The sequence below is a fragment of the Ursus maritimus genome, unplaced genomic scaffold (genome assembly GCF_017311325.1).
Source record: "Ursus maritimus isolate PB19 unplaced genomic scaffold, ASM1731132v1 scaffold_29, whole genome shotgun sequence".
Taxonomy (NCBI): domain Eukaryota; kingdom Metazoa; phylum Chordata; class Mammalia; order Carnivora; family Ursidae; genus Ursus; species Ursus maritimus.
In genome coordinates, this window is record NW_024425452.1 from 14,027,430 (window position 1) to 14,051,445 (window position 24,016).

Genomic DNA, 24,016 nt, shown 5'->3' on the forward strand with positions numbered 1-24,016 from the left:
GCCCTGTTTAATACAGCTTTTTTGTCCCACCCTAAAATTCCTATCAATTAATATTGAAGGCATAGTTCACATATTAGTTGACAAAACAGGCAGAGATCAACTGACATAGAGGTAAGTAAACTGCGGCCCATGGGTTAAATCCAACCCAATGCATGGTTTAGTACATCAAGTTTTGCCAGAACACAGACACATCCCACATAGTTAGTCCCTGTTCACTTTTGCAATATAATAACAGAGCTGAGTAGCTGCAACAGAAGCTATATGGCCCTCAAAGACTAAAATATTTACTATGTGGCCATCTGCAGAACACCTGAGCTAATAAACTCCATGAAAAGAGCTGAAGTGTCTCACTGAAAAGATTACATTCAAGAGGTATAATTTTAACACTCTGAATCTATTTTTAACAATATAATTGCACAAGTACAAGATGAGAGAAAACAAACTTTACAGTAATTCATGTAAAAATAAACAAACTGATCCTGGAAACAGCCACCTGCTATCCCAGCCATATCAGCAGAATCTACTCAAGTGGTAGATGCCAGAAAGTATTGTTCTAAATCCTTTCATGTAAATTCCAGCAGATTTAGTTGACCTCCAGCTCAGTGTGAGCTAATAATGTGAAGTGGCTGATAAAAGCAAGCTGATGAACTCTTAGGCTGAATTCTTAAGAATTAGAGCCTCCAGAACACCATGGGGAGTCCACTGTATCCCACTTACTTGAGTATATAACTACTCTGCATCTAGTTAGAAAACGACTTTGATAAATTATGCAGAATCTCTACTTGGTAAGGGTTTATACCAATTCTGTGCACACTTACTACTACTAGGACAGACAATACTCCAAGGATTCACAAGGGTCCACCACTGGTGAAAAGGCAGCTACTTTTCTCTGATCGCTGGGCTCCCATTTATCCTATTTCTTTCTCTAAGTAGTTTTGAAATTAAAAGTAGAATAGATTAGGTCATCTACTCATCTACTCATTTTGTATGCCAGGGTCTATTCCCATGGGACAACATCTAGTTAAAGGTTTAATTCTTCCAAAGAGCAACTCCATCATTTCCTTTTGGAAGGCTGTCCTACATTCTACTCATTAAATAGTTGAGAATAGTCTGAGTCTAGGCAGAATGTACTTTATTTGAGCCTCCAATAAACCAAGAAAAAAAAAAAGTTGTCTTAGCACAGGATTCCATACACCTAGAAAATGGTCAAACCATGGTATTTAGAGTTTCAGTTCTATCTTGAGAATAACCTAACCTGACATCCTAAATGTATTTGTCAGGCTTGCCTGACTTTTTTTTTTTTTTTTAAAGATTTTATTTATATATTCGACAGGAGAGACAGCCAGCGAGAGAGGGAACACAAGCAGGGGGAGTGGGAGAGGAAGAAGCAGGCTCATAGCGGAAGAGCCTGATGTGGGGCTCGATCCCGCAACGCCAGGATCACGCCCTGAGCCGAAGGCAGACGCCCAACTGCTGTGCCACCCAGGCGCCCCTGCCTGACATTTTTTTAAAAATGAAAGTAAAGATAACATACTATCTTACAGTCCTGAAGGAGAGAATGCCTAATAAAACTCATAACTAGGCATTTTACAATAAAATCTATATACATTCTACCAAACAAAAATTTCAAGACGACGACTTAGGAACTGGTAAAAAGTTATCCTCAACCCTAACTACTAACCCTCTTCATTGGTGGGGTTTGGCACCAAACTCCATACAACTCTACACAGTCCTCTGTGCCCCTGGGATGACAAGAGAGGAAGAGAGGGCCACGTAGTGAGAGATTCTGGACACTTTCCAACTTAAACCAGACCTGCTTTACATCAGCCTGTTTTTATATGATTAGTTTTTGTCTAAAATTTTATTCTTACAAATGACTGCTCATAGAATTAAAACCACATTTAAAATAAAATCAGTACAGCTAAAAGTTTGACTGAGTACATAAATGGTCATTTGCCCCGACGTTTTCTACCTTATTTAGTTCCGTTTTATTTACCTTAGATCCTGGTGTTCCAGGCTGACCGGGAGAGCCATCACGTCCCGTCAAACCCTACATTTTTAAGTGAAAGTTTTGAGAGTAACTTAGAAAACAATATTTAAAAAATGCTAAATCCATTTCCAAGGTACACATTCTCATCATAATTACTCTGCTACAAAATAATATAGGGAAAAGTTCCCCACATACGTCTAAATAAAGGATAATAAAAAAATCTATGCAGGATAGCATGAAGGCCAGCAAAGCCGTCCGAATGTGGTTGTTCAAATAACCTACAAATAGCAAAAAGTCCTGGAAAGCTAGTAAAAGACAAATGTAAACAGAAGTGGATTTTTTTTTTTCCTACATTCTCCTTTCTTCATTTTGTCAAGATGGCTAAGAATTAGGTTTCTTCATAGATGTTATCCCAGTCAACTTTACATTCAATTTCTATTTTCTTAAACAATATTTTGAAAGAGTTACAATCGAATAAATTCTCTGAACATAACAATCTCTCTTCGAGTTAGAAAATGGTCATATTTTTAACTAACCATATAATTCAAAATATGACAAAAATAATTACTATAGCAACAAGGAACTAATTTAATTTAGATTCTACTTTAAATACCATTACACACATTAAAAAACATTTGCCTTCTCTTAAACATAGCCAAGGAAACGTGATGAGCAAAAAAGTATGCAATTAATATCATCAGAAAATGGAATATCAATATGATCATATTGAAAATACCATGTCATCACTACTACGATTTGCTATCCATTTAGGATATTACTGCAATTATAAAATGTAAAATATACTGGCTCATTGCATTGTGTATAAATATTAGCTATATTAAATATACATATTCTCAAAGTTCAGTGACACTCTAGCCAATACCTTCAGTTTCTGGAAGCTAACTCAGATACTGGTAAATAACCAAGTTTATTATTTCAATGAACAAAGGACGTGGTAGTGATGGTGGAGGTAGAATATTCCATTTTAAAGGGAAGAATCTTCTTTTAAACCTCCCCAAAACTCGAATTCATATCTAATGCACAGTATTTTTATTTACTCTTACGCACAAAATTCACCAACTCTTTCACCAAGTAATGGATAAAAATATCTGTGTTTTTAACTTACATAAAGTCATGAACTGTTAAACAGGAAAGATATCCCTTTTACTTAAAGAAAAAGCTACTATAGGCAATTTGATTCATAGGTTAAAATCAGCATCACTTCTAGCAATTTTTATGCAATCTTGCACACACACAATAGGATTTTCATAATTTCTAATACCAAACTCCTATGTCCCTTCCACTCTCAAAAATTCCAAAATTATCTGTTCACTAATTTAGGATCTTCCTATATTACCTCTTCTGAGTATATTCTCCCTCATTAGTGTAATGTGTAATTTTTTTTTAAATGAAAAAGGAACATTTATTAAGTTTAGACTTTTTTGTGGTATTCGTTTTTTAATGAATAGATAGAATATTTGTTTTCTGGTTTGTCTACATTAAGAGTTCTTAATCTTTATTTGGGTGGGAAGAAATCTGGAATCCTCTAGAAAAATGTACATAATCATCTTGATACAAATTGATTTGTGGACTCCCAAAGTCTCACTGTTAGATTCCCCCTCCCAGTTTTATAAACTACAAAATAAGAACTTGTGGTAACAGAAACTGTATTTCAAACACCCTGATAATAATGACATTAACATACAGGAATCCCTGGAGCTCCTTTTTTTCCTAGTGGTCCTGGAGGCCCAATTTCTCCCTAAAAATCAAATACAAATCAAATTTTAAATTTTGAATTATTAATACATTTCCAGGAATTTCCTACCAAAGCATTCAATACCAATTACCCCAATCTGCCTCCCCTTTCTCTACTGTAAAACAGAAGCAACAAAGGATGGAAAATCAGGAGCAATACTGTCATTGTTTCAAACAAAGACCTGGAAGTTCACACAGAGTTGGTGAGGTGAGACAACGGGGTGGGGGTGGGGGAATCATGTGAAAAATTTTCTTATTTATCATTAAGAAACATGATAGCAAACATAAATTAAGAAAATACAGGATAATAATAGCATTTATACTTCAATTTCTTGGATTTTGGCTTACTAGGTACTCCAAGGGAGTCTTCGAATCCTGAACAACAAGAACAAAAACCTGGAAAGAACATCCTCTGGGAGAGGGTGTTGGTCTTTTAAGAAGTTGGAGAGGTCTTCAAAGATCCCTCATTTTAATTAAATATACTCTGGATTGACACAATGATTATGAGGATTTGGAACTATGCAGAAATCTTGCCAGAGGTAGAGATGCAGAAGCCAAGAAGGCTGGAGGTGTCTGGAATGCGTGGGAAACTGAATGGCGGGCTAGCCACGGGAAGAGGGTGGAAATCTTTAATACCTATGACAACCCAGCACTCTTAAAGGGGGCTGACGTGATACAGCTCTCCATGCCCAAATGAGGCTGACAGAACTCACAACAATTAACATGAAGCAACGAGCTCATATTCATCAAAAAAGAAAGAGGCAGAAATCCACAAGACTGAGAGTTAACAGAAATAACAAATTGCAGATATTGGAATTGTTAGAAACAGAATTTAGAACAATATATGAGATCTTTGCCAATTAAAGAATGGAATCATGAAAGACGATTAGAACTGTAAATGGAAAAAGAGGCTATCAAGAATAAAAAGAGGTTATTAAAAAGTTGAACTTTTAGAAATGAAAAGTATGATTGCTTCATTTTAAATAAATTGATGGTTTAAACAGCAGAGTAGACACAGTAAAGGAAGAATAAATACAGTGGGAAATATATCCAAAAAATTTAACCAGAATGTTAGAATCAAGGATACGAAAATAAGAAGCTCTTCAGAAACATGGAGGACAAAATGAGAAGGAATAAAATTTGTCTAAGTGTAATTCCAGAAGGAGGGAACAAAGATAGGAAGAGATGTAATTTGGAAATAATGGGTGATGTCTTCCAGAGTTAATGGAAGTAATTCCACAGAGCCGGGAAGCAAACTGAATTCTGTCCAGGGTGAATAAAGAGAATGCATATCTAGATACACTGTAATGACTTTTAAAACATAAAAGACAAATAAAATACCTTAAAAGAATCCCAAAGAAAGGGACAGATCACTTACAAAAGAACAATAATTAGAATGAGAGCAGACGTTTCATAGTTCATAATGGAAGCCTGAAGACAACAGAAGAAAATCCTCAACATGTTTCAGTGAAATAATCATCAACCTTGAGTGGTATACACTACAAAACAATCCCTCAATACCAAGACTAAAATAAAGACATTTAAAATTAGATAAAAACTGAAAGTTTGTTACCAAGATATCTGTACTAAAAGAACTGCTAAAGATATAGTTCAGGAAGTAGTAAAATCCCAAAAGGATGGTCAAAGAGCACAAGGTAGAAAAGTAACCAAGTAAAATAGAAAGCACATGTATAAATCCAAATAAATATTATCTGTATAAAACAACAAAACAAAAATGAATTATAAGGACAAAATAATAGCTTCTGAAATTATATCAATATTTGAACAATTAACTGTTGCCATGAAGGCGGTAAGAATGTATTCTATGTGAAGACATCACCACTTTGCCCTTTTAATAAACAGATCCAGCCCCAAATCTTTCAAGTTTCATTAACACTCACCTTTTGTCCCATTAATCCTTGGCTTCCAGGAAATCCTGGGATTCCCTAAAAAGTAATAAAGTAGAACTTCAATTTTAAAAAGTATAGACTATATCATTAAAGATGAATAAGTCCTAATTGGATTTTTAACTTATAAATAATGCATAATTTCAAACTTATATCATCCACTTACGGTATAATACTGCTACTGATAATAATCCAATTTGGAAAAGAGAAAGTTTATGAGATTCAATATTATAGGAACATCTACTGATAGTTATAGTTTTAAATAAAGGCTTTCAAAAAGAAATACTTATGAGAATATTAACCTTGGTTCTTCCTTCAGACCAACAAAAGTGATAAAAATAAGAAGGATACTTCATTTGAACATATTCCTATACTATTTAAAATGAATAATGCAAGGAAAACTGTCAAGTCATAGGAGTTCAGATTTAGTACAACAGTTCCAAAGGCCCCCACTGCCTCACTACCATAATTAAAAACTAGTAAGACTAACCAGTATCCTCCAAACTGAGCCATGAAACACCCAGGAACTTAATTCCTTGTATAAACTACAACAACCTTTCTCCTAATGATTCCCTTATTGATAAAACCATGAAGAATACACAGGTCACAGTATAAGGACTGAAAGAAATACAGAGAACTCTTTCACAAGGCTCAATCTAGATGTACAAGTTCTCCAACAAGATTCAGAGACTATTAATGTTCATTGTATAAATTTGAGAATAACATTAGCATATTCATTAACGGGCAAGCATTTCTACTGTCAGTCATTCAATGCATTTACCAAAATAATCTTTTACCAGCCAAAGCAAACAGTGATGGTACTACCCAATTTTCATTTTTTATTCATTTTTCTTAGCTCCTTTCTTGAGGACACTTCAGTTAAAGTAAGTTAACCCTCAGAAATAACATAGATGGCAGAAAAGGAATTTGAGAGACAAGGAAATTGGGCCCCATCAGTATTTCTTGATAGCCCTCTGCATTATCAGGGCTCTCAAAGAATAGTAGCACTCCTCAGTAAATCAAGGCAGATGGTAGAGAGTCCACTATCAATGAGATCAAGTTATCTTCTCTTACAGGAAGAGTAGGCCACTATTTTGATTTTCACATCTTGACTTTATTACACAATACTGGTCAATGTGTTAGCCACAATTATAATGGAAGACACATGCATACAGTTCTGGTTTTAAAATCTGAACTTGAATCATAAATTGGAATTCATGTTGACTTTATTTGGCTCCATTCATTTTGCCACGGCACTACACCCTTTGCAGAGAACAAAAGTTGTATGTGAGCAATGACTATCAACAAAGGGCTTCTAATCTAGTTGAAAACACAAGCTTTTATAAACATACTAATTAGAAAATAATATAAAACCATATAAATTTTAAAGTAACATTATAAAACAAGAGCATAATATTCTCTAAAACATAAAGGAAAATTAAAATAATTGAGTTCTATGTAAAAAAAAAAAGAATGATATGAATTGTATCCTTCCAAGGCAGAAAATGCATATTATTAATGCAATTAAGATGAATATTGTTCCAAATAAAGGCCTCCATTTCAATAGACCATAACTTGGCATAAAACCATCTGTAATCAACTCCCATTCAAATATACATGTACAAAAACTCACTATAGGTTTAGATTAAGTCCTGAATTGAAATAAAACCTGTCTGTAAAATCTTACCAGATACTAGACAGCCATACATTGTTCTATGCTGAAACTGGTGCAGCCGTGGCCATACAGTGTCCTTTGGTCTCAAGAATCTCTAACGGGGTCATACAACTGCCCATGATACTGTCAGACAGGAGAAGCTGAATTTCTTGCTGCATGCTGTCCTTTACTGCTTAGAGCTTCATCACTATTTAAGTCTCTAGTCCCCTACACAATCTACGATATTAGTACAAATCAGTTACAGATATCCTGCCTCTATGCCTGCTTCTGAAGCCAATTCCAGGGTCATAAAGGCTACAACCTCACTGTGGGGGCAAATGGAGTTATGCCCAGGCACCCTGATCTCCACCTCCCAGTTCAGCCCCCACAGTTCACTCCCTGGATCTGATCTGACACCCTATTATCTAAATAATTGTAATACTGAACTTGGTCTATATTAGGACATAGCCCCAAATCTTATGTTATTTCAGCATATCAGATATTGAGAGTATTTGGGGGAGATTCCAGATTTTGAAAAAAAAAAATCTCTTTTCCTATTGTCTTCTTAACATGTTAGTAAAACATTAAAACATATTTCAGAGATATGAAGTCATATATTCTATGCCTAATTATGCCAAGAAATATTGCTTATTTTATAAGTATCAACCACAAATATATAAAACTACATAATATTAAAAAAGAAGATGTAAAACTGATTTATAAAAGCAATTCTTGGCAAAACTAATATGATACCATGGGTATGCATGGAATGAAAGACTGTTGAGAGAGAAGTTAACCAGAACTGAAATCGGTCAGAGCTATATTAGTTAATAAAATTCTCCTAGATTTTATTTTCCTGGGCTCCCATCTATTGAAATTCACTAAACTTTGCCAATTTTACACTAGCAGAAGTATTATTCAAAACCATTTGAAATTCACCAGTTTGTCGATCCAAAGTATTTAGTGACAATTACTTCATACAGCAAATGTTTTCCAAGCAAACTATTTTATATTTCACTTTCGGCATGTGTGGTTTTGGATTCAGGCAACTGTGAGAATGTGTAAATAAAGACAGAAACAAGCATTTTATTTGGTACGGGTAAAGGGGCATATTTCCCCCACTTCTGTGATTTCAGTTTGGGTTTGAGAAAGAGCAGAAAGTCAACTGGAAAATCCTGCATAATGTTGTGGTGAAAAAACGTTGACATAAAAAAATGTTCTAGAATCTTCTCTGTAACCATTAAACCATTGATGTGTAACAAAAAGTCATTAAGAATAGAAATACACAGTTTAAAATAAGGGGTTTGGCCCCAATTTCCCAAAGACCACTTTGTAATGAGGGAAATGTGTTCATGATATATTACTTAGAAAAGACAAAAAAATATCACTTGATACTTTCTCACGTCCAATGAATTCAGTTACCTAACCCCTGAAATCAGAGCATCTTGGATCCAATCTGCTTTTAAGTAATGCAATATTTTCAATGTACTAAGAACAAATCTAACCTGTTAATGGTATTTTTATACCAAAATTTTCAACTTTTCAGGCACACAGTGGTAAAGATATTTTAATATACAGTTATCAAAATATCAGAAGCATGTTACATTTTCTATTATGTCAAGAATTGACTTGTTCCTAAAGATTCATGAAGAAAAAGCACCTATATATTGAAAGTACTGTTCTTATAAGCTACAAAAATTACAACTATTATTATTACAATGATTATCAATAAAAAGCCCAGTGGAAGCAGTTACAGGTTTAGACACATAGTCAGCCAGCCCATTATCCAGTGGCTGATGGACTCCAGGCCTGTTACTTAAACTGCGGAATCTCAGTATCCTCAATTTACACAGGGCAAAATAACAATCTACCTCATAGAGTTGGTGCATTATATCAATTAACTCTCACAAGTGCTTAGCTCAGTGCTGGCACTCAAATGAACAAATTTTCATGACTGTCTTTTCACAGCTCCTCCCTGACCTTTGAAAATTGTGAAATAGATGAAGTCAATTCTCCCCCATGTCTCAAAATTTGTCCTCCTTCTCCCTTTTAAGAATGTCTCTCTTTTTGGAAGCGGGGCGGGGGCAGGGGCTTTCTACCTTGCCTTTCTCTACGCTTGTTTCCAAAATTTCCCACTGTACCCAAGAGGACTCCAGCCATCTTAAGGCTTCCCACTAGGAGGTGACAAGTTGGCAGTGCCCCTCACCCACTACCTTTCTCTTTTTGTGTTTGGCTAACTTTGACTACAATAACTTTTGCTTTTTAAACATTCACATGTATTTCATCACAATTCTTTCAGGAAAATACAACCAAAAGTTTCAAATATATTTTCAGTTGAACCCCACAATGTTTTTCGATCTTTTTTTAAAATTCCACACTAACTGACAGATCATTATGAATGATGTACAAAAGATTACTCTGTGGTAAGAAAACTCTAAAGAGAAGTAACGCACAGCCACAGCCACCAAACCTAAAATAAACCAATATATAAGTACTTGCAATAAACCCATAATAAGGAAATCACCAGCTTTACTATTCCCTTTAATATTTTAACACAGTTTTACTACTCCCTTTAACCTTTAAGGGGAAAAAAAGTAATCTGAGTAACATTGGATGAATTTCTTTTTTCCTAGCCTACAGATCAGGACCCACATGGGACTGGACCCTAAGTACCCAAAGGTAAGTAATTCCAATAGAAAAATTCTTGGCAAATATTTCTGGGCTACTCGTGTTTATACACAACAGAAAATGTCACCAGTTTGACACAGTAAGTTACAGAGAGAGACCAGGGATAGCATCAGAAGGAAAAGCTATCTGGGAGTCCTTACAAAGTTGCTTCGTGTTACTGGCACTTCTCTCCAGCATCTAAAAGCATTTCAACATTTTTTAAAGGCCAAAAAGATACTTTAAACAATTTTACTGTTGTCAAAGTATCATTTTTCAGGACAAAACAAAGACAAATGTTTAGCAAATTAAAGTAACATACCTGAAAACCCAGAAGAGGGGGAGGACAGGATTTAGAGACCCAGGATGGTCTCTGCACTACCACATCATGGGAAAGTCATGGACTTACCCTGAACCCAGGAATCCAAAAAATAACCTGTCTCTTTACATCACCAAGTGAGATCATCCATGTGAAATATGGTAGGGCGTTAAAAGGAACACATACATATAGACACACGTAACACTGAAAACCAACTCCATTTGAAAGAAGTTCCAAAATGATACTGGAGCTGCTCTAAAATGAGTTCTGATCCTGAGAACCTAAAAAATGCAGACCATACTTTTTAGTACATGGAACGTCACTGCATAATGCAAAACCAATTGTGATGAATCTCTCATAAAGGAGAAAAATGACTGAATTTTTCAAAGACCTTTACAGTCAACTCAGTTGCTGAGTAGACTATATAATACATTCCAGAGAAATCTGAATTATTTTAAAAAGTTCATATATGATCAAAGTCACCAAACAAAAAATTTTTAAAACACCAAATCAAAGTGAAACTAGTTTGATCAAGAACACAAATGAATTCTTAACCTTAGTTGTAATTCATATAGTAAAAACTAAACAACCGATTATTTGAAAACTGTATCTAATTTGTCTGTGTCTTTCATTTAAAACCTGTTTTTAAAACATGTATATACTGTTACATCTAAATCACATTTATTGGGGCGCCTGGGTGGCACAGCGGTTAAGCATCTGCCTTTGGCTCAGGGCGTGATCCCGGCGTTCTGGGATCGAGCCCTGCATCGGGCTCCTTGCTCCCTGGGAGCCTGCTTCTTCCTCTCCCACTTCCCCTGCTTGTGTTCCCTCTCTCACTGGCTGTCTCTCTCTCTGTCAAATAAATAAATAAAATCTTTTTAAAAAATTATATTTATTGTACAACTCAGCTCATTGTGAATTTTGCTATTTATATAATGTATATCCCCATTTTCCTATTGAAAAATGAGATGATACACTAATAAGCATTCGCTAAATTAAAATAACTTGAAGGAAAACTATGTAAGTTTTCTATTGACCCATGAAAAATCATAAACATTATTTAGTGGCTTAAAACAACACAAATACATTCTTTCAGGGTTCTGTAGGTCAGAAGTAACGCGTGGGTCTCACTGAGCTAGATTCAAGGAGTTGGCAAGGTTGCACTCCTTTCTGGGATCTCTAGGGAAAAAATCATTTCCTATGCATTCAGGTTACTGGCAGAATTTAATTCCTTGCAGTTGGAAAAACAAAACCCAGGGTCTCCTATGTTCTTGCTGGGGGCCATTCCCAGCTTCTGGAGGCTACTACATTCCTTGGATCATGGCCCCTTCCCCCATCTTCAGCAGCAGCAAGTAGCTGGTCAGGTCCTTCCAGTGTTGAATCTTTTTGACTTGTTTCTCATCCATCTTTTCTACTTCTAATTATTTGTGATTAAATTAAGCCCGCCCAGGTAATCTAGGCTAATATCCCCATCTCAAGGTCAATAATCTTAACCACATCTGCAAAGTCCCTTTACACTGTGAGGTAAATAGTTAATATTCTGGGAACTAGCATGTGGATATCTCACAGGGGGAAGAGAGGAGTCATTATTTTGCCTACCACAGAAATATTACCTAATAGCCAAGGACCAGATAGTTTCTATATTATTTAAAAGTCTCCAGGGCATTAAAGATGGAGATGATTTAAATTCAAATTATAAGGCCACCATGCCCTAATAACAAATCCAGTCAAGAATAATACCTAAAAATGAAATCTACACACTAACCTAATTTGTCAATACAAATGCAAATGGCTTTACTATAATGTCAGTAAATCAAATACAGCAGTGCATTAGAAAAGTAGAGCATGATTAAGAGGGTTTGCTTCAAGGGCACCTGGGTGGCACAGCGGTTAAGCGTCTGCCTTCGGCTCGTGATCCCGGCGTTATGGGATCGAGCCCCACATCAGGCTCCTCCGCTATGAGCCTGCTTCCTCCTCTCCCACTCCCCCTGCTTGTGTTCCCTCTCTCGCTGGCTGTCTCTATCTCTGTTGAATAAATAAATAAATAAATAAAATCTTAAAAAAAAAAAAAAAAGAGGGTTTGCTTCAGGGTGCAATGAGTGCTCAATGTTAAGAAATATATCCATATAATATGTTCATACAAATTATTAATAGTTTAGAGGAGGAATGATACAAAATCTCAAGAAATACTAAAAACGCATTTTGCAGAATTTACCAGGCATTATTAAAAACTCTCACAAATCTAAATCTAGGAATTGTAAACCTGAATCTGAATCCACTGGAAACCAACTGTAAACATACTTCATGGAACACTAGACATTTCTGCTTAAAATCAGGAATAAAGCGTAAGCTGGATTCTCAAGTAGTAATGCCACCTACAGGAAAACATCCTTCCCTCCAAATATTGCATAATACATGGGATATAGGGGAAGTTAAGATGAAATACATCCATGCTATAAATAAAATGAGACAGATATTATATTCTTTCTTATAACCAGATATGGTAAAAAAAAAAAAATCTGTAATACTGTGAAGTTAAATAAAATTTCAACGGACATGACTTGTTATTTTAAAAATATGTATGTGCTCTGTTTATGTATTTGTATATTCAAGAGTAAATTGGGAAAGAATCTTATTAAAGGAATAATTATTATCTCTAAGGATGGGAATGGGATTTGGGTAAATGAAGGTAGATTTTTTTTTTTAAATTTACAACACAACTTCTACATTTTTTGCCCATTTAAGAGAAGTTAAGTAAAAAATGAATAAAGTAATATAAATAAAATATAAAGTGTACAATAAATAATACAATAAAAAGTTGGCCCATGGAGTTTTATATTTCAAAAATTTCTCAAAAAAAAAATATCTAAGGTTCTTCTCCCCACATTTTAGTCATTCAAGAAACTACTATTAAATACCTGTCTTTCAAAATAAAAAAAGTAAAGATATTAATGGTTGTGGCTATTATTTCATTAAAAAAAAAAAAGAACAACTCTATGGGGAGCCTGGGTGGTTCAGCTGGTTAAGTGTCTGACTTGATTTTGGCTCAGGTCATGATTACATTGGGCTCCCCCACTCAGCAGGAAGTCTGCTTGAGAGTCTCTCTCTCTCCCTCTCCCCACCCACTCATGCAGGCTTGCTCTCTCTCTAAAATAAATCTTTAAACACACACACACACACACACACACACAAAACTAAAACAAGAAAGCAGTATACTGCAACCTCACAGCTGTGACCTCAGATAACACATTTGCTTAGTTTTCATGCCTTGGTAGGTAATTCTCACAGATAATTTTTCACACATTGCTAAGGATACACTGTTAGACAAGGCATCCGTCTTCTCATCTAGGGAAGAACAATACTGTGTTTAAGAAGCAATTTCTTTGATAAAAAAAAGCCAGGAATTTGGCTTTTGACAAGATTAGCCTTAACATTTCCCCATAACAGAAGTAACAGAAGCTAACTTTTCTAAAATAAAAATGGTAATAGATCAGATCTAAAAATTGATTTTAAAAACACTATATATATTTTTTCAAAGTAAATTTCTAGGAAAACTAACAACCTAAAAATTTCCTTGAAGATGTAACAAAACAAATAAATTTAAGTGACCAAATTCCAATCTCTATGAGGATTTATCAATCTTCATATAAACAACTTTACTCTTGTTCAATTTTACGCAGATGCACCCTTGTTTTCCAAAACAGATTTGCTTCTGAGATTTTGTCAAAAAATAAGTATTTTAAAGACACCAAGAACATTGAATCTATTTGGAAATATAATTTCAAATTATCATTCATGGCAATATTAAAGCTTATTTAGCCAGAGAAAGATATTAAAGCACATATAGCCTTAAAGAATAATAAGGTAGCTAGTAAGATGATAATTCCATTTACCAATGTCACTAAAATTAATTGTTCTCAAGTAGGTAACTTTCGTCTTTCTACTGCCTTCATATTCCTTTATTTTGATCAACCTGTATCATAGTCTCTATATCACTAGTTATCAAGTTTTATATCAGATACATATAAAGCAGCCATTAAAAACGCAGTTTCCTGGGCTTCAGCCCCTAATTCTGATACATTAGGACTGGGATGGACCAGGAAACTGAATTTTAATAGCCATCTCTGGTGATTCTGGTTAAGATACTCTGGATCAGAGTTGGAGAAACACTGCTCTATATACAGTAAAACAAACAAAAAAACTCTTGAACATTATTTGCATTGGGGTGTTAAGCTAGAAATGTCATCAAAAAGTTTTTATGATTATTTATCAATTACATTTTCATATCCATTTTAAGTCTCTTTGCTCAAAAACAACTATAGATCATTTCCCTACCAATTTTTAACCCTCATCAAAAGTCTTAATACTCAGCTTTTCATGATTAACTTCACTGTAATGGCATTTAAGAGTCTTGACCTACCACAGGCTTTTTATTCAAACCTTTGTACAATATGTTTATTGAGTAAATTTTCTATTTCTCCTAACTGCGGAGAAACTATTCTACCTAAAACCACCTGGTACAATACTGTACATTCTATGATTGCTCAGCAAACATTAGCACCTGACTCCACAACTCAGTAAGAATCTGCAACAATCCTAAAGCTCTCTTATGGTGGTTTTCCATTTTGTGTGATTAGTCATTCCATTCTTAAAATACATTGTTCAGAAGTTCTTCATATTTCACCTAAGTCCATCAATTAAGTGCACTCTTTTTATGTAGACATAAAACTCCTTTGCCCTTATTTTAGTATTGGTTCACCAAATCACTCTATATACTTCACTTGCAAGGAAGAGATCTTCACTGAAAATGCCTACTCCCTATGTTCTAATAAAATTATTAAAAGAAATTTATATTCCAATCTTACTTGATCATTTCCAGTGGATTAAATTCATTGTGAACCATTAGGGTCATACATGACTTCTAGAACATTCTAAATACTAGTCCACTCTTGATTAACACACTCTCTTGTTAAAATATGCCTGGGTTTTTCTCCCTACAACCTCAGAAGTGTGTTATTTATGCCAAAAGAGTTTCAAAGCCACAATCTTTTAAAGAACCTAAATTAAAACAGTGAAGCAGCTATGACTTAAGCATATCCGTTTCAAACAACAGAACAGTTCAGTATTAAAAATTACAAAAATCATTTTTTAAAAGATTTTATTTATTTGACAGAGCAAGAGAGACAGTGAGAGAGGAAACACAAGCAGGGGGAGTGTGAGAGGGAGAAGCAAGCTTCCCGTCAAGCAGGGAGCCCAACACGGGGCAGAGGGGGGCAGGGGTGTTCAATCCCAGACCCTGGGACCACGACCTGAGCCGAAGGCAGATAGCTGAGCCACTCAGGTGCCCCACAAAAATCGTCCTTATAAACCATCTGAAACTATTGGCAAATGATTACCTATTTATTAGGTATTTACCCAATTATCAAAAATAAAAATGCATATTGGTATAAACAAGTATTTTCGAAAGCGCCCTTTCTCAGATATTCCCCATCTGTATCTTAACACACCCTAATATACTGAGAACATAAATGATTTTCTGATGTTCTCAGAGGCATGAAACATTTGTCTAGTGTTCAATGTGGTAACCACACTCAAGGATTTTGAAAATATTTTTGCAAAACATAAAAAAAAAAAACCCAAGAGCTCGTCAGAATGAAATAATCTAGTTACCAAAGTGTGCACTCCAGATCACATAAAAAATATATTAGTTTCCACACTTGTGAAAATAGAATGAGTGGAAAACAGTCTCATTTCATCTGCTAAAATAGCATTTATATGGATCATGAACCCAGTATTAAAATAAATATGCCTTGTCTTGAATAACACTGTCAATTCTGTATTTTCACGCTTTGAAAATGAAGAATGTATTTGGACTAATTCAAAAGGATCATATGATACCTTACAACAAAGATAAAAAGTATACAAAACAACCCCAGCCCCTGTATGACTAAAGAACATAATATGAAAGTCAAAGTCTTGAAATCTTTGAAATCTAAACTAAATATCCTGTACGGATGGTGATGCAAGTTTCCTCTCACCCATTCTCTTCAAAACTGAGGTGGATGTAATCAATCCCCATGTCAGTGAGAATACTGAGCCTATGAAGCAACATGAAATTCTATTTACCCACGGGCTATGTGACCCATTCTGAGAACTAATCATGCATCATTTCACAGGTTCAATTACATTCATTACTCTTGTCATTTCAGAGTTCAATAAAGCCTTTTTCGCATTATAAGGACATGAATAAATGAGAAAGACTGAAATAAGTACATTTTAATGCTTATCAATAATTTTACAATGATCATATTTAAGAGATTTCTTCAGAATAACCAGTAAAATGATCAGTACCATAGACACAGAGCCTCCAAATTTAAAATCCACAATGTTGCTTTATACAGTCGTTTGATGGTGGTCTTGTTTACTATGCCAGTGAAATCGCTTGTAAGGAAAGAAACGGATCCTTCGTTAAATCTGGTGGGATTTTATTAACTAACTTATACAGATAATGGGCCAACATTTGCTTTTCATATTTAAAGAAAAAGATTTAATAGTTTCATAGTCATTACAAAGCCAAAAGCCATATTTAGGGAAACCAAAGTGTTGCAGATATTCCTTACAAATTTGATCACTCCTGCACACAAATCAGACATGTACATGATTTAATTTAGATAAAACCTATTTCAAAAAGCATTCTAAGAGTTACTCTCAATCAGGGTTTAAAACATAACCCTGGAATTAAAATAATAAATACAAACTGAATTTTTCAAACATTCAAAGTTGTTTTGTGAGCTGCCTTCACACTAAGAAATGCCCTGTGAAATTCTTAGGAGACATCAGGTTAAGGTTGTTTCACTCCACACATACCAAGGATGTGCCACTCCTTGTGCCTGAAAGAATAGTAGGGAAAAAAATGTTACAAATCTGTACAGAAGACCTCAAAAAGCTTGCTGCTCAAATGCGAATCAAATAGAAACAATGACAGAATTCAGGTTTTTCCTCTCTTAACCTTTCTTCTCAATATAAATAAAAAAATACAGTCAAGTAGGTAAATAAAGATCCCTCCACATTACTAAGATAATAAAGTGAACTATACCACATGGGAAACCACCACAGCCTTTCAACATGAACTTTTCCCAAGAATTTTATGGATGTCTTTGGCTTTATAAGCATAAAAATGACATGTCAAATCATCACTCCAGAGAGAAGGTGATGAAGCAAAAGACCTACTTGTCTCCTAAGAACATGATGACTTGGACCAGTTCAGCAGCTAACATTACACTACAGACACAAGTACAACATGTGGTTTAGCAAGAATTCAAAAGACATGAGGAAAGGAAACAAAAGCCTCTATGAGCCAATGTCCTCAAATATAGTACAGTGACCCCCACATCTTCATCCCTAGAAAACTGATACAGCGAGCATTTCCAGAATACAAAGGCTTAACACATCCTTATTTAAGAAACACATGCTCACCTCCATAGGTCCAGAAAATGTATCATCCTTTCTCTCATTCTCATGGAGCTCCAGGGATCCTGGCTCAAGGAGTGGAATCCAGGGCCTGCCTACGCGTCTTCACCCTAAGCCACCTGGGGCTGGCTGATCAGGAGAGAACTAGCGAGCAAATGGCTCAGATTGTCTGAGCCAAAATGTAACACTAGATACAGCAGGTCATCAGGACTGAGCACCAGGACAAGAACAGCTGTGACGAAGAAGCAGTGGAAACACAGATACTGCAGATAGTTTTGTCCAGCAACAACTGGCTATGGCAAAGTAGCTGGTCAACATGATAACTTGGTCTAAAAGCTCACTGGTCAAATATGAAAGTTTCCAGTTTTCGTTTTTCAACTACTGGTGAATTTTGGTATTCTGACCTGTCACCCATCCACCTAACTGCCCAAGATGAAATCAGTTATTGGTGAGAAGTTTGGAAAACATACTTCCAACAACTGAGCATTCCTTGAAGCAATCTGATTGTTCTTTATTCCTTGGCACAAAAATGAAAATGTAGTCTGACAAGTTTAAGATCTTTTTTTTTTAAAAAAGAAACACCGTAAAACACTCAAAATCCAGCCCTCAATTTTTTTTTATAATGTATTACAAAAACAATGGCATGTTCAGGGGAGAGAATAAAATACAGATAAGCAAAAATAGAACATAATAGACATCAAAAACCAACCTGGAGAAAAAATAAGCAAAGTAACCAAAACAGGATTAAACCATATGTTTACCATGTAGATTATTTCTTATACATCCACATTCATAAAATATCTCATTTTTAAACTAGGTTTACAAATGTATACATTTTATACAATTTATATACGTAATGCATTTAGGATCCCACATTAAAATTGTTCCAACTTTGCAGGATGATGAAGAGTAGAGAGAAGACATATGGGCTACAAGTTACTAAATGGAATGATGCAAAAATGCAGAAAAATGAGAAGTGGATGAAGTGAGTTTTAAAAAATACGTGAGAAGTTAACAATATTTATGAATCAGAAAATAGTGGTGCCTGAGGAGTCTTGCTTTTTTAAACCAAATTGTCATTTAAACTTGTTGATTTGCTTTAATCCCAAGTGTTTCTGATCAGTACGGGTGCTGCCAAGTGTTTGCTTGGTATCAGTATGTGCTCACATCCATTTTTACACGGTCCACCCCACAAATGATTGCTAAAGGTTCCACTAGATGAAAAGCCCAGTGTAGTAGTGTCCTGTGACTACTGTAAAAATTAACCACAAACCTGACTGTTTAAAACACCACCATTTTACTCTTTCAAAGACTTCCAGAAGTCTGAAGTCCAGGTGTTGATAGTATTGCACTCCCCACAGAGGCTCTAAGGGAGGACCCATTCCTTGTCTCTTCCAACGTGGAGCTGCCAGCATTCCTTGACTTGGGGCTGCATTGCTCCAGTACCAGCCACCACGTTCTCATGGCCGCCTGAGAAACTTCAGTTCTGCTCTTACGGCCTTTCAACTGGGATCAGCCACCCCTCAAGCAACCCAGGATAACTTCCTCATCACAATACCCTAATTTAATCACATCTGCAAAGACCCTTTATTCAAATGAGATAACATTAGCAGGTTTCAGGCATTAGGCTCTGATGATCTTGAGTTGGGGGTGGGGGAGTATTTTTCAACCTACTACCCCTAGTGTAGTCACAAAATTCTCCTAAAATTTCCTTGAATCTGACTCACTATATCTTATTAGAATTGTATTAGTCTTGTCTAGTCTTTGCTAGTTACCCAAAGCACAGGCCACCTATTTAGATGCCTTTGTTATTACCTAGATAGGTTCCATCTGAAGATACCTTAGGATCACCTCCCCCAGCCCAAACTGATTCTTCTTGCTCTTTTTCCTGTTTATTGCTTGGTCTTCCTATGTCATCATCCATGTGACAGGACTTTGAAAATCAACCTTTTTCATCTTAAGTGCCACATCCAATTAATCCTCAAGCTCTGCTGGTCCCACTTCAGTTCATTTCAAATCACTCCCACTCGCCCTGCCCCCCACTCTGAATGTTCTTGGCCTGGTTGTAACCACAGGGGTCAGAACTCAGCTACAAGGCTGCCAGGCTCTGTCCTCTACCTTAGCTCACCTTTATCCATTCTCTATTCTGCGGTCAGAGTGATCGTTCTCAAACTTTCTGAATCTGATCAACTCACTCACCTACTTGAAACCTTTGAAAAGGTCCCATTATTCTCAGATTTAAGTTCGAGCAACACAGACAGGAGGGACCGATGTGGCTGCTACCTACACCCACCACCTCATCTTGTATTTCTATCCCATTCCTTCCATGTCTCCTAAGCAGCCTGAACTAGTGTCAGCTTTTTCTAAAGTATCATGATTTTTTTTTTTAATTTTTACATTTTGGAACATACTACAGGTTCCTGCCTTGCCAGGCCAAACAGCTAGCCAACTCCTATTTATCTTCCCAAATTTGGCTCAGAGAGTACCTTGTTTAGGAACGTATCCCTACACACTTCAAACACGTGAACTCTATAGTATGTGTGTTATATCTCAATAATGCTATTATTGAAAAGAAAAGAAGGATCAGGCTCAGTGATGGTCCCAAGCTCATTTAGTGTTATATACATCTTCTCCAACTTCACAAGAGTCCCTGTGCCTACCTCCCTTACGTTGCTACTACACTGTCCTCTACTGGCTCATATGTCTGCTTGAGGGCACGGCCGTGACAAATTAATCTTCACGTTCTCCTTGAGTAGTATAATGTCTGGCACAACGCGGAAGCTCAGTAAATGTTTGCTGAGTGAATGACAAGATTACATAATCCTTCAACACAGCATTACACGGTTGAAACCAATTATAGTAAGTCCAGCAAGTGTTAGAATGGAGTTTACAGTCACCTGGATTGAAGTTAGGTATGTGTAACTTGCCACTTAGAACATAAATTACCTTAGGGGCTAAATTAGTACTAGGATTGACCAGTACTAGCCTTTAAAATGCCAAGTATAGCCATTAGAATGTAACTGTACTTTAGACAATATAAATCCTTTCCCAATGAAATACAGCCTTTGTCCTCCCTTTGCGTTCCAGCAGTTAGTGTTCATATTTATCAATCTGCTTACAGGGTGAGTCATCATCCGGCTACAATAAGCTGTGTTTAATTAGCTTTAAAGCATTTTTCTAAGAGCTTCTGTCCTTCCAACTTAAGCTCCATTAATTTTCTTGGCTGCCACATTATAGAACAAATAAAGGGAACACATCCTTTTTAGTGGAGCCAAATCATTCGTTACAAATACTTATACGCAGCCTCCACACGCGATGGGACAGTATTCATTTCTTTGTGCCACCAAATACATAAACTTTTATTTTTTTCCTGTTTCAAAGCTTTTCCACAAATGGTAAAGATCAATCTTCACAGGATGTTACTTCTAATAACCAAGTTTTCATTAATAGCTGTAAGAAGAGAATAATTTGTAATTTTGTTCTTTACTGTAAAAGAACACAGACCAGAAGAATTCTATCCAGATAATGTGGGCCAATTTTAAATGCTCAATCTATTAATTGCTTTCCTTAGAGAGTATGCCTTCTGGCATAGGAAACCTGGCTTCCTCTCCAGCGGCTGGCAGGAAAGAGAGACAGAGGGAGGGAAGGGGTAAGGGACCGTTCTTGCCTTCCCTGATCTGGTGGGATGGAGTAGGAAAGAGTCTGAAGAGTTTCTCTTGGTAACTCCCAGTTTTCTACCTGGCTGGTTTAGAAGAGATTATAGTCTAAATACCTCCACTATCCCACTACAATTCCCTGCCCCAGCACCCTTGCTTGCCTTTTTTAGAACTCTGTGAGTTAGCTTTTGTTTCTTTATTCTTTTACTGTCTCTCTCCCTGCGAGGGTGTAAGCCTCCATGGATAGTCCCCATGTTTCTCTCTCACTAAACCCAATGCCTTATACGTTCTGGGAATGCAGTGAATGTTGGAAGGGAGCAAAGAAAAGGCTGAAATCAGAAGAGCCTGAGATGGAAATTTATGCTAGTGCAAAAGTCCTAGACAGAGGTCAATCTTGAGTAAAGTGGGGGCAGGCAGCGCAGAAGAAAACACACATCAGCATCTACTTCTGGCTGTAGTGAGGAACAGGCAGCCTTAGGAGAGGAAAACAACCCCCCGAGGCTTCTAATTCCCTATTTATTCTATTTGGTTTCATTAACAGGATTGCAATAGTATATTTTTCAAGTAAATATATGCTGCTCCTGTCACATTATGGTTCATGTAGACTTGCTGGTCAGTCTGCCCTTTCTAACATTGTTTCTGTGGGAAAATGAGTCACAAATTCCAAATAACTGACTCACCAAGATGTAGAACATAATCAACTCAAATTATAACCCAGTTTTCATTTCAACGGTCTCTGATTTCCCTCTTCTCTTTTCAGCTTTCTTGTTCTCTCAGCTATATTCCCTCTCCCTCCCCCTGCAATCCCGTACCTGCACGCCCATTGTGTTTGCGTGCACACACACCTTATATTCTCTCTGAAATAAGAACATAAACAAACATACCGGTCTCATATCCAGTTACCAAGTCTCACAATTCTTCCTTAATCATGAAAATTATGAGTCAGATATACTGAGCTCACGCTTCAGTCCAATTCACATCCTAGCTGAGGCCTTGCTTGCCTGTGTCTGGTCTGTCACAAGGGCCAGCTCATTAGTGTCCTGATTCCAATCTCTTCTTCTTTCAATCCATCCTGCAGATGCCAGTAGCTCATAACTGCCTCGAAAGCACTACTCTCTGCGTGATGTTGCTTTTTTCTCACTTCACTTCATGGCAAGTGAAGAAAGTTTATCCCCGAATTCAGAGCCGAGGATCTCCATAGGATGGTCTTCTCCACCTTCCCAACTTCACTTTCTCTTGCTGCAGCCTCAGGGCCCCACTGAGATCATTTCATTATTTCTTAGGCACACACTTAACCATCCTACCTGGTGTGTCTTCACTCATGTTCCTTCTCCCTCTGGTCTTCCTTTCTTTCCCAGTCACCCTTTTGTGATCAAATCTAGCCCCAGACCCTTGGTAAAAATTTCTCGATCACCTCATGATACCAGATTCCCTTCCTATATTCTTTTTGCGCTTAGAACTCCAAGCATTTGTGCAATGTTTTCACAATTTTTTTCCATATGTTTCCCATGAAAGCCTCCCAACAATACAGCAAAGTGGGTATTGTAAGTATATACACTTTACAGATAAGAAGAAAGGTTTTCAGAGACGTGAACTGATTTACCCAAGCTTGCACAGTTTCAATGTGGCAGAAATTATCTTTAAACCCTGGCCTTCTGATTCTATGTTAAATCCCCCATTTGGCATTTATTATAAACTGTCTCAGGTTGGTAATTATTTGCATCACTTTTTTTTTCTGCTGTGTTCCAAACTCGATTATAAGCTCCATGAAGGCAGCAGCTATGTAGACAACTTGCCCCAGTGTGTTATAATCCACAAGATGAGAACTCAATAAATATTTGATTGAATGATTCTAAGAGTAGGTCAATCCATTCATCCCATTTAAGAAGCTTCGGTGATTCTGCTCTCCCTGTTCTGTCTAATATTTGGATTCTGAGTGCTCACCTGAACACTCTGTGATAAAATGCAATATATCTTGGCTATTTTTAAATTTCTTAACCTAGTCATCCCCAAAACAAACTGAAAATTCCCCTAAATTTAAATTCCCCATAAGTTACTTTGATGAATAAAATGAGACCAGCAGGTATTTCAATGTTGGCCAATGTTGGCCATGAGATGTAGGAATAAAAGGTGGGGAAACCGGTAAGTGAAGCTGAGTCATACGGCACACTTGCTGAAAACACATGATATCCAGGATTCAGAACAGTACTTCCTCATAATCCTGTTTCCTTACCCCAATTTTTATTGAACACATGACCCAGGGAGCACACTACAAAACAATGGACCAGGGGCAAAGTGACACTGACTGAAGGCTCAGCAACAGACCATGTTGTTCATATTAACCATTTGTTTGTATGGGCGTGAGTACTCATGTCTGTAATTCATACTGAACGTGAATTTTCTGCTAGTGACATTCTTCCCGTTTTGTGAAAAAGGATTCAAAATTTCAATATTTTCCAATGTACCACAAGGAGCTGCTATAATATCTAAGTCTAGAAGTCACTGAACGAGGACAGGGCACCTGACCTGAGTGTTGAAATAGAGGATTTTATGACAGGAAAAGAACTTCATCTTTTAGAACTGAATTCAGAAGGTACTCAC

The 24,016-nt window shown here is 36.4% G+C and overlaps 1 protein-coding gene and 1 long non-coding RNA gene across 3 annotated transcripts in view; both read right to left on the minus strand.

Moving 5' to 3' along the window:
- COL21A1 (collagen type XXI alpha 1 chain) overlaps positions 1–24,016 on the minus strand; it is a 119,686-nt gene that overhangs the window by 15,827 nt on the left and 79,843 nt on the right. For both annotated transcript variants that reach the window (XM_008691759.2, XM_040643590.1), the window contains 3 exons: positions 5,647–5,691; positions 3,696–3,749; positions 1,997–2,050 (listed from right to left, as the gene is read on the minus strand). In XM_008691759.2, the coding sequence (XP_008689981.1) occupies positions 1,997–2,050; positions 3,696–3,749; positions 5,647–5,691 (153 nt within the window). The remainder of the gene's footprint in view (positions 1–1,996; positions 2,051–3,695; positions 3,750–5,646; positions 5,692–24,016) is intronic.
- Positions 16,551–24,010, minus strand: LOC121105717. The gene is made up of 2 exons (XR_005838342.1): positions 17,766–24,010; positions 16,551–17,179 (listed from the first exon to the last, which is right to left on the minus strand). It is a non-coding gene; the product is annotated as an uncharacterized LOC121105717 (long non-coding RNA).